This window comes from Uranotaenia lowii, chromosome 3 (genome assembly GCF_029784155.1).
Source record: "Uranotaenia lowii strain MFRU-FL chromosome 3, ASM2978415v1, whole genome shotgun sequence".
Lineage (NCBI taxonomy): Eukaryota > Metazoa > Arthropoda > Insecta > Diptera > Culicidae > Uranotaenia > Uranotaenia lowii.
Genome location: NC_073693.1, coordinates 137069903 through 137081966, shown reverse-complemented (window position 1 = coordinate 137081966; position 12064 = coordinate 137069903). Strand labels below are relative to the sequence as shown.

Genomic DNA, 12064 nt, shown 5'->3' with positions numbered 1-12064 from the left:
AAAAACAAATACAATTAATCTTTAATGTGATTCTTTCAAACTCTGAAATTTTGAATATTTTAAACTTTTGACTCTTAGAACCAAAAGGTTGCCGACCACTGTCTTATACCGACACTGTTCGTGTAATAATATTTTTCGGATAATCACTAAATTATTTTGAATGAATATTTTTATAATAATTCAGTTACCAGTTGTCGTATCCTGTCGTTCTAAGTTTCACAATCCGGGTCTGGATATACGCACTGACCACGACTGCTTTCGACAAAAGTCGTTAATGGAATGACAACTTTTCGTACTTCGTCCAGTTCCTCTCACTGCCTCTCAGTTTCCTCTAATCTATCTCTTTTCTTCTAAAGAATTTTCTACTGTTCCTCTACTCTATCTCACCTATCATTCTTATTTCGTTGTGATGGATGAGTGTGAAGAGCATCGATGTATATCGCGTCTCACTGATTCCTACAGTTTATTTCGTGCAACATTGCGCCTATTAAACTGAATCAAAATTCATTTCAGTTTTTCATATACTTTATCTTGTTGTCATGATTTAGAAAGATGCAATACTTTCTGTTATCATCTTTATTTCCTTTATTCACTACACCAGTCTGTACCAAAATGCATCTAAATTAAAATTGGTCGATCATGGATCGATCTTTGCGAGATCGATCTTTTGAACTGAAATTTCCGATTTTTTGGATCGATTCTTTAGCCTTGGAAAAATCGATTAAATCGGTTTGTTTTCTATCCGATCTTTCGATTTCTTGAAGTTTTTTTTTATTACTGAGATCTTGAGATTCAGACTGCTAAAGACTACTTTTCATTGTTGGTTCTTATAATCTCTATATTCTTGAGAAAAATTTTAACTTTTATCAAATACTCAAGTAATCGAAAGCTCCATAGAAGGGTCACTTGAAAGCTTATTCAGCCTTAAATTAAGCTTCAATATTCTGTAGCATTCTACTCAGCTCAAGATTTAACTTCTTAACGATACTTTCAAGTCTCATAGCTAGATTGCCGATATCACAGAATAATGTGTTATTTCACAGCTTTTTTTATTTTTCGTCACAGAATCTGTGTCGTAGATCACAGATATTGAAAATTTTCACAGAATTAATAGAGTTTCTGCATTTTGTACATACTTTTAAAATAAGGAATTTCGATATAACTATTAACCTCATGTTTCCAATCTATTTCATGAAATATTATTGTATTTGTTATGTAAATTTACTTTTTCCAATGGAACTGTTAAAATATGATTAAATTTGTTTATATTTGACTTGACTTTTCTATAAACTTCATGACAACAGCATCACAGAAAGCCGTCACAGAATTTCCAGGTCAAATCACAGAAGAACAAGATTTTTATTTATTAAAAAAAATCGGTATAGCGTTAAGGGGGGGGGTAGGGTATAACGGGTATAAAAAACAACCATTTTCACGATTTTTTTCTAGAGCTATCGTTCAAACAAATGTATTCAAATTTTTTGCATTATACAAAGCATTGTTAAAAGAACATTTAGTATTTTTTTCGTAGAAAAATATTTAAAAATGAGCCGGTGACGGAGCTGTAGGAACCTCCTTATTAATTTCCACCGTTGTTTTGTTCGGATAGGTAAACAGTAAAACACTCCAAAATGCACGTCCGTCCAGCGCACCGTTTACTCACCAACTGCCGTTCTTCGAATCTCTCTCTGTTTCATACCTACCTACCGCATCGTGTCGTTCGATTATCGCCTCTCCCGATCTCATTCCAATCTTTAACTAAACTCTCCACTGCATCGAGGGGTCGGGCGATGTGCTTTGATGTTGTTTGAATAATAAATACACACTTCTACATCCCTTCCCTGCTCCTACGGGGAATATTTATTTGGCAGTCTTATTATTCTCTTAGGACGATTACTTTTCCCTTCATCTTGTACGCTTGATTCGCAGTTTCTTTTAGTCGACGTGCTTTTCCTAAGGATGCTAGAAGATTCCGATAATTGCATGTCATCTGATGAATCTTCAGAGAGACTTTCAGTTCCGCTTTGTACTACCGGCCATTTCTTGACATGTGTAGCTGGTCGACGATAAACTACTCCCTCATCGTTCTTTACCTCAATATCCATACCTTGTTTTCGAACAACTGTAAACTTTTCTGAATTGTAATTCGGTTCTAGTTTTCCAGTCTCATAGTTCTTTAAAAGAACTGTATCACCGACCGATACTTTCGACGATGTCGCATGTCTTCGTTTGTCTGCATAAAGTTTTCCTTTTATCTTTTCTATCGCATCCCTGTCACGTGCTTCCTCATCTCGATTCCAGAAAGGGTCAGTTTTCATAGAAGGTATCAAGTCTTTCACAGGCCGCCCGGATAGCAATTCTAACGGTGCTTTTCGGGTTACTGAATGCGGGGTTGTATTATAAGAGTACACGTACTCTTTCAGGGCTTTACGCCAGTCATCATTATTTACCTTCGCAATCCGCAGGGCCCGCAAAATCCCTTGATTTTGCCTCTCCACTAACCCATTCATTTGAGGCCAGTAGGGTATTGCTTTTATCAAACGAATGTTTTTGTTTGTACAATATCTTGAAAATTGTTCACTCGAGAAAGGAGGCCCGTTGTCACTGCGGATAGTTTCAGGGTATGATTGTTCAATAAAAACACCTTCCAGGGCTTCAATAGTTCTGGTAGCATTAGTCCCCTGCATTTCTATAACCTTCAAGTACCGACTGTAATAATCGGTAATAACCAGAAATGTTGCGAAATCCTTGGCCGAAAAAAAATCGATGGCAATGTCTTGCCACGCCCTCTCTGGCATCTCCTTCCGTAGCATAGGTTCAGGGGGATTTTGTTTGCTAACAGCTGCACACCCAGAACATACCTGAATTCTTTGCAATACGGACTTATCCATATAAGGCCACCATACTTTGTCTCGTAAGTTTCGTCGCATCGTAACTACACCAGGATGCCCTCGGTTTGCAATGTCTAAGGCTTTTCCTTGCAACTTGAAAGGCAGGACAATGCGGTCATTTCTAACCACAATTCCATTAATTACTCCCAGCTCAATCGCGAAAGCTTGATAGCTGGGGCCAACTGCAGTCCAATCCTGATTCTCAATAGCCATCATCACTAATTTCAGTGTTTCATCCTGCGAAGTTTCCCTACGTATTTCTTCCAAAGTTATTGCCATAGGCTCCTCACCGACTGTGAAAAGGTAATGCTCAGATGATTCGTCGAATGGAACGTCAGACTCTTCACACAGACGGGAAAAAATATCAGATATGTTGGATGAACCTAGAATATAAATGTTTATTAATACTAAATCATTTATAAACCCTTCGTTTAACAAAACCTGGAATGTGTTTCACAACAAAATCGTAAGGTTGGAGCCTCAACGCCCACCCTTCTGCTCTGGAACAAGCCCGTCTTCCACTTTGATGCTTTCCTTTGAATATAAATTCCAATGTTTTGTGGTCCGTGAAAATTGTAAACTTTACTCCAAATAAGTAGGGGTAGAATTTCTCTACCGCCCAAACCACTGCTAGCGCCTCTCGTTGCGTCTGTGGATAAACCCTTTCAGCCTTAGTTAATCCTTTTGATGCAAAAGATATGATTCTTGGTGATCCTCCAACATTTCTTTGAGTCAGGACTGCTCCTAAGCCGACCGGCGAGGCATCAACGAACAACTCAATTGGATCCTTAGGGTCAAAGAATCCCAATCGATGTACACTGTTCGCCAGCTGGCTTCGCAAATCATCAAATGCTTTTTGTTGTTCGTGACCAAAACTGTCAACATCACCACGAATATATTTGCGTAACGGTTCTGTGCGTGTCGACAAGTGGGGAATGAACTGACCAACGTAGTTTACGAGTCCCAAGAAGCTACGAACTTCTTCCTTGGACTCAGGCTTACGGAAATTGCGAATGGCCAAGACTTTTTCATCCGATGGGCTTATTCCGGAAACGCTAACCTTGTATCCCAAGATTTCTAATTCAGAAACCCTGATAAGACATTTTTCGTTATTTAAAACTGCATTATTTGCTTTTAAAGCATCCATAACCTCCGTCAATCTGGAATCATGCTCCTTTTCGTCCTTTCCTGAGACAACAATGTCGTCAATGTATACTACGACTCCTTTTATATGTGCCAACATTTGCGCCATAACACGCTGGAAAATTTCGGGCGCGCAATTCAAACCAAAATTTAAACGTTTGAACCTCATTAACCCTTGGTTCGTCATGAAAGTGGTTATTCCACGTGAGTCTGGATGCAACTCGATGTGATGAAATGCTGATTTAATGTCCAACTTCGAAAAGTATTTAGACCCTCTTAATTTATTCAGAAGAGTATCTATAAGCGGGAGTGGATAGTGCTCTCGCTGGATCGCTTGATTAGGGTATCTCATATTGACACACAGACGAATGTCCCCTTTTCCTTTAGGAACGACAACTAGTGGAGATATCCATTCTGACGGTCCAACAACGGGCTCAATAACGTCGCTTTCTAACATTTCTTGAATTTTGGAATTTACTTTATCTTCCAGAGTAGCTGGAATTCTCAAGTAGGCTATCTTTCGAGGTACAATCGATGGGTCAATGGAAAGTCTAACGAGTACATTAGGAAATTTTGGGAATATTTTATTACTAATTCCCACATTGTTGACATCAAGTCCAACTTTCAGGACTTTCAATTCCTCAGCTGTGCTTTTCCCCAGCAGGGACTTTGTAGCCCCTTCAACTACAAAGAATTCTGCGTAACATTTAGGCTTAGCCTCATTGATGAAGATCCACGCTTCGAAAATAGTTGTTACTTTTAAAGGATCACGACTGGCATATCCCATGATCTCACGATCGCATTGAAACTTTTTCTTAAAAATTCTTGAATTGCTGTTTATCAAACTGTGCCAAACCTGCTCTGTCACAGTATTGATTGCTGCCCCAGAATCTATTAGAAAATCCACTGGAAATGTATCGATGTAACACTTTATTATCCCTTTATTTATCGATGAGGCCTATTAAGTGAAATAAATTATTAAAAGTCTTTTTTTTTATTTCTTATTTATTTCAAATTAAAAAAAAAGAAAAACAGTTCATCTGCTCGAGACTTAAAAAAAAAAAGGTTTGAAAATGCTAGTACTCTACCTGTGGTGGACCTTCGATGCGCTTATTGTTAATTGGGCCATCAACACGACGAGTTTCATATCCAAGGCTATTGAGGCCAACATTTCTGCGCTTCCAGTCATTGTTGTTACGTTGGGTGTTGTTAAATTTACGACTTTGACATTTTCTAGCATAATGGCCCCGAAATCCACATTTTGTACATTTGATATCTCGTCCGCTACAGCCTTCAAAGTCTGCATCGTGATTCCATGACCCGCATCGATCACATTCCTCTTGTTGTTCACGGAAACGCTTTGTTCGAAAGTTTAGATTCGACGTGTTACCAAATGTTCTCATATTTCCACCAGATAACTTTTGTGTTCCTCTTCGCTGATCCTTCCATTGTTTTCCAATAGCTGCCACTTCACAACTATTTGTTTCATCATTAAATGGCCGAGCTTTTTCCTTTTGTTTGGTCAAAATTTCTCTGTTGGTGGCATAATTCACCAGTTCGTCCAAGCTCATAGAATTTTCCATACCCTTATCACGTACGTGCATGTCCTTCGCTCCCATTGTGATTTGTTGAAGAATTTCATTGTCTTCTCGATCCTTGAACTCACATCTCTTTGCCTGCTGTCGAAGACGTAGAATAAATCGATTTATCGGTTCATCAAGCGACTGCTTCATCGAACGAAAAACTTCTAATTCAATACGCTCATTGCGTTTGCCGATAAAAAAAATTGTTAAGTCTTTTAACAGCATTATCGAATTCAGGAGTATCTACCGGGGCGTACGGTACTGTTACCGGTTCTAGGTGTACTTCAGTAGGTACTGGGCCAAGATTGAAATAAATGTGTTGCAGTGCTCTTCCTCCTCGGGCTAGCATGTAGACTAATTTGTCATGTTGCGATTCTACACCTTTGATTTCGAGTATTAGTTGAAAAGCTCGGAACCACTCCTCCCACTCACGCCGCTGATCGGTGGAGTCAGTAGAGCCGTTGAATGGTTCTAGTGGCCAATCCTTGTCCATCTAAAATATTGAATAATTAAATTACAATTATGTTTATTTGTTTCAAAATTTTCGAGTTAGAAATTTGATTTGGTTTAACAATATTATGTGGGCCGAGCCATTACCATGTGCAGACTTTTGTTAAATAAAAAAAAATACGAGAAAACAATTTGCCTTTTCCAACAACACACAAACATCTATCTTCATCTTTTTAAGCTTTATTTTTTTTATTATTATTATTATTTGTCACCTCGTCATTTTTAATTAAACATTGATCATTAAATTTTAATTTTCTGAATGATTCATGATTTTTCACTCCACGCGCTTCAACCGTTTTTCATCATCATCATTAATCTCGGGCTTCAACCGTTTTTCATCATTCTTTACGGGCTTCAACCGTTTTTCATAATTCTTCATGGGCTTCAACCGTTTTTGCATCACTCGTCACGGGCTTCAACCGTTTTTAAATCATCATTATTTTTCACGGGCTTCAACCGTTTTTAAATCACTATCATCCTTCACGGGCTTCAACCGTTGCTCATAATTATTCTCTACGGGCTTCAACTGTTTTTCATTACGATTCTCACGGGCTTCAACCGTCTTATAATTTTCACCAAACGGTCATCAACCGAAAAAAAAATTCCTACGGACATCAACCGTTTTCAATTTTCTTCACTGCATCAGCCTTATTCCACATTCTGTTGTATTCTTCACTAGGTAATAAATTTAAACAAAACTCTACACACTTTGTAAGGCAAAGGAAAAAATGCTACTGGGACGCCATATTACAAACCAATTTTCACTTCACAAGCGGGGTTAATTGTCGAACTAGATCTTAAAAAAAAGTTACACGTAGGCTTACCTTTTCTTTTCTACCGGCTGCGCCAATTGTAGGAACCTCCTTATTAATTTCCACCGTTGTTTTGTTCGGATAGGTAAACAGTAAAACACTCCAAAATGCACGTCCGTCCAGCGCACCGTTTACTCACCAACTGCCGTTCTTCGAATCTCTCTCTGTTTCATACCTACCGCATCGTGTCGTTCGATTATCGCCTCTCCCGATCTCATTCCAATCTTTAACTAAACTCTCCACTGCATCGAGGGGTCGGGCGATGTGCTTTGATGTTGTTTGAATAATAAATACACACTTCTACAGGAGCACTTTCGAGGATGCCTTTTAGAAAACAGGATTTGCGGTGGACACTGTATCTCAGCACAAAATCATCTGAAGTCAAAAAAACAGAGCAAAATATTTTTAAAAGATGTTTCTCTGGACCCCAACGTTTTTATTTTACTTAAAAAAAATTTTATGAAATTTTTGTGGCTGTTTGAAGTAAAAACTACGATTTTTCACGAAAAAACCCGCCATTTTATACCTGTAAAATCTCCCCAAAGTAAAAAAAATAAAAAAGAAAAACGTTGGGGTCTGGTATTTTGTATGTAGAAAATATGTTCCAAATTTTAAAAGAATCGGATAAGTAGTTTTCAAATGACGATGTCCACGGACTTTAAAAATGTGCTTTCGAGAAAAACGCGTTTGAAGTTTCTGCTCTTGCTATCTTGCAGTATTAGATAAGAGGAGATAAAGGCCTATAATTTCTACAGTTTTGCTTCAAATGACTTGAAAATTTGACACAACATTCTTGAAATGTTTTACAACAAGAAAATAAAAAAATAAAAAAATCGATTTTTTGAAAGTGTTAGACCCTACCCCCCCCCCCCCCCCCCCCTTAATAAACATCCATAGCCTTTTCAAAATTAGCATTTCATCAAGTGCACTAACTTAGAATTGTTTAATTGCTTTAATCAGTAAGATAACAATTTTAAAACTTATTCGTATTCAACTTGCTCATAATTTTAACTTGAAAGTATGTCGTATGAAAAATGCATACATTTATTCTGTTTTTGATATGTCATTTAGCTTGCCAGAACTTTTTCAGCTCGTATCCGGGCAGGACAAATCCGGGCTATTTTATCTAAAAACCTGGCAAAATCCAAGCGTTTGATTTCAAAATTGTCAACCGAAAGTCCAGGCAAAACTGAACAAAAATTAAGAAAAAGAACTTTAAAACATTTAGTTTATTATAATTCATCAGCAAATTTAAAATCGTGTTTTAGGTTTCCATAAAACCTTTCATGGTACTTTTTATAAAACTAGCTAAAAAAAAATCCGTCTTGGTCGCATTTATTTGTAAAACATTTTTAAACATAATTTTTTTATTTGGCAAATTTTTCACTTTATTCCGAGCTTTTTCAATGAAACCGGGCAACCTGGCAAGCTTAATATACACTCAACCAAAGTCACGAAAAGTTAAACATTCAGATTTTGAATTTGAAAACATATTTTATTATTGCTCACATATTTGCTGTTGAAATGTTTGAGCTTTCCTATCGTTTTTCACTATTTACTTCAGCATAAAACGGCCCTCATGCAGAACTCCTTACAAAAATTTTAAAGATTGATCTTGAAGAGATCGATCCTTTTGCTTCGATTTTTTTAGGTGGATCGATCCTGGAACCATTCAGCTGAATCGATCATGGGAATCTACCTTTTTCAGAAGATCGAACAATTGTAATCTAAATGTAAATCATAGATTTTAGATTTTAGATTTTTTTGAATCCCGTTTCCATAAGCATCCAAACATTAATTTTTATTATTTCAGCTAGTAGAATATTTTGTAGTATTTTTACCCCTAAATGTATGTATCACCCTTGGTTTTTCTTTGTAAACATTTTTGACAGAAAAAGTGTAACATTTTATTCGAACGAAACCAGAAATTACTGCAATTGGTGCTTTAACAACTCTAAATTTTCAAACGTTTTCATATGATTTTTGATTAAAAATAAAGTTTGACGTAATTAACCCCTATTCTTAGTATGGTAAAAATCGCATTTTTATCAAATAAAAAATAGATGGTAACACATTTTTTTTTCTGACTTCGTCAATTTGATGTCCCATCAACCTTAAAACTTTTGATGTACATACGGTATGATTATTTATTCTCGGTTGACGGTACGTTTGATCTTCTCAATCAAGTTGGACTGAATAAAGTAAAGCTCTGACCACCCATATGTATTGTTGGCTGTTTAATTAGATGTTGGAATTGGTGGATTGTTGTGCTCTCTCTACAGAATAAAAGAACCGTAACTGTAGAACTTTCACCGAGGAATTAAAAAACCATCTGCCATTAGCATACAATGAACGTCAGACATGAAAACATACCATGTTTGTTTCATGAGCGAAAACTACACCAATAAACGTTCTACCGTTTAGTGGAAACAGTAACTTTTACTTGGTACTTGATTTCATCATGGATTGAAAAAAAACCGTTATTTAAAATAAAATATTTAACCCATTCCCTTAGACTGTCCATCACAAAGCCATTTTTTATATTTCATATTTATACACTCAATTTGAAAGGTAAATTTTTCAACATTGAAAATTTAAATAAATAAAATTTGACTTATGAAAACATTCAATAGAATCAATTCATTTTTAGTAAAAAAAAAAGGGCTTACCATTTTTAATGAATGCTTACAATTTTTCAAACGTTTTTCACTTTTAAATATTAAAAATTATAACCGATTGAGAAACAAAGAAGTTACAACAAGGTAAGTGAAATGATTTGACGCAACGAAAACTGTGTTGCGGAACAAATTGTTTGTTCGTTTTTTCGTATTCGTATTGCGTCTTTCAGGCGCACATTTTCGTGTTACACACATTGCATACTTTTAAAAAGTTAACACTTGGAATTTCAGGTAATTTTCAAATAAATTATTGATAAAAAAACCAGTGCTACCTCTTTCGTTGCGTCATATCAAGAGGAAAAACCTGTTAGAAAAAAAAATCGTGTGATGTTTATAATAAACGTTTTCACAAAATTTCGTAAACTTTTGTAGTTGAACAGAGCAGAAACCTTCGATACGGTAAAGAATTTTTAAAACGCTGAAAAGTCGCATGATGTGAAGTTAATAGAAAAAAAAACTATTTTTGATTGCAAATTATAGCTTAGCTTGTTTAAAGCATGTGACCCATGTGACAGACTATACTGTCTGATAAAGTTCTAACGACAAAGTTCATCAAAAAAATTTCATCCGAATGATGTGATGCAACGTTTGAATGGGTTTATTATTAAAAAATATTTTTCGTACTATCACCAATTTCATTAAAAAAAAAACTGAATAAATTTTATAATTCTGTTGCCTTCTAGAGTATGATGTAAAAAAATGCAAATTATACATCACAAAAGGTTATAACATTTGATACACACAGGTTATAACATTTGATATACACACATTTTATCTTTAAGTAATTGATGTTATATTCTCTTCATTTCATTGCTTCATAACTGGTTTAATTGAAAACTTTTTTTCTCCTTGCTTTACCAGGTCAATGCTCAGTTTTCCGTGGATCAGATGCGAGTGGTGTCCAAGTCCAACAATGACACCCACTTCCGACAGGCGCTGAAGCAAATCCTCAAGCCCCGCATTGTTGGCACCGCTAGTCATGACGAAGTTAAGCGCTATCTGGTGCAGGAACTACAACGGCTACAGTTCGACGTCCAACTAGACGAGTTTAACGATAAAACGCCTCATTTCGGAAGACTCAAGTTCACGAATATAATTGCCAAGTTGAATCCAGCCGCTGATAAGTACCTCACCCTGGCGTGTCATTACGATAGTAAGTATTTCCGAGAGCACGCGTTTGTTGGAGCGATAGATTCGGCCGTGCCCTGTGCCATGATGTTGAATTTAGCCAAAACAACCGAATCGGCACTCGATTTGCTCAGGAACAACACAGATCTCAGCTTGATGTTGGTCTTTTTCGACGGCGAGGAAGCCTTCCGAAAGTGGTCCGCTACGGATTCGCTGTACGGATCGCGCCATCTTGCAAAGAAATGGACCACAAATCCGTACGTAGCTCGATCGGGGAAATCAATGCGAGAGATCGACCGGGTCCAACTTATGGTGCTGCTCGATCTGATTGGAGGCGAAAATCCCAAGTTCTACAGCTTCTTCGACAATACCAAGAATTATCACAAAAGGTTAAGCGCCATTGAGTCGTCATTAAGGAGCAATAGGCTACTTCTGAAAGACCCCAAGGGTAGCGAGATATTCGTGGATAGAAAAAGCTCAAGCAGAATTGAGGATGACCATCTTCCATTTTTGAAGAGAAGTATGTTGAAGAAATAGTTTTGACTGTATACAATGAAACTAATTCACATTACAATGTTTCAGATATTCCCATCCTCCACATGATTCCGATTCCATTTCCTGCTCAGTGGCACAAACCGGAAGACACAGAAGCGAACGTGAACTTCCGCTCGGTAGCCAACATCAACATGATCATGCGGGTTTTCATGCTGGAATATTTAACCTTTTGCAACAGCCAGTACGGCGAACCGCTTGGCACCTGTTTGAACTAAACGTGGCACTTGCTTCACTTTAAACTTCTACCTGATGTTTAAAAATAAAAACAAATACCAACGCTTCATGCATACGTCTAACGTGAGTGTGACACAACGCCAGAGACGAGAATGTGATTGTACGAGATCTACAAAGGATATTTTATTGCCTAACCTGTGCACTATTTAAATCAGAGCATTTATGAATAAAGTAATATTTTACCAAATCGATGTGCGAACTATAAGTTGTAAATTTTTTGATTATCACTTGCATCGTAAAATTTGAACAAAAGAAGACGCCAAAACACTTCGTTTAGTACACTGAACAACATTAAATAAATATTATTGAACAAATCGTTCTTAACCGAAATAATATAGAATGAAACGCCTCTTTTATCAATCGAAACAACCAATTTTTCATAAGAACAAAATTTGTTGTGTTGTAATGCCTAATAGCAACGTGGGTGGGAATATGTCAAAGATGAAAATGGCACATCAAACTTGTGATGTTCTATAAATTCATCGACCATCAATGAATGGTTATAAGCTCAGCAAACTAGTTCAGTAATT

At 36.7% G+C, this 12064-nt stretch overlaps 1 protein-coding gene across 11 annotated transcripts in view; it reads left to right on the top strand.

The window, feature by feature from the left end:
* Positions 1-11725, top strand: part of LOC129756674 (glutaminyl-peptide cyclotransferase-like) — a 38796-nt gene extending 27071 nt beyond the window's left edge. For all 11 annotated transcript variants that reach the window (XM_055753613.1, XM_055753608.1, XM_055753606.1 and 8 more), the window contains 2 exons: positions 10479-11265; positions 11328-11725. In XM_055753613.1, coding sequence (XP_055609588.1) covers positions 10506-11265; positions 11328-11515 — 948 coding nt within the window. In that variant the 5' untranslated portion in view covers positions 10479-10505 and the 3' untranslated portion in view covers positions 11516-11725. The remainder of the gene's footprint in view (positions 1-10478; positions 11266-11327) is intronic.
* The last annotated feature ends 339 nt before the right edge of the window (positions 11726-12064 follow it).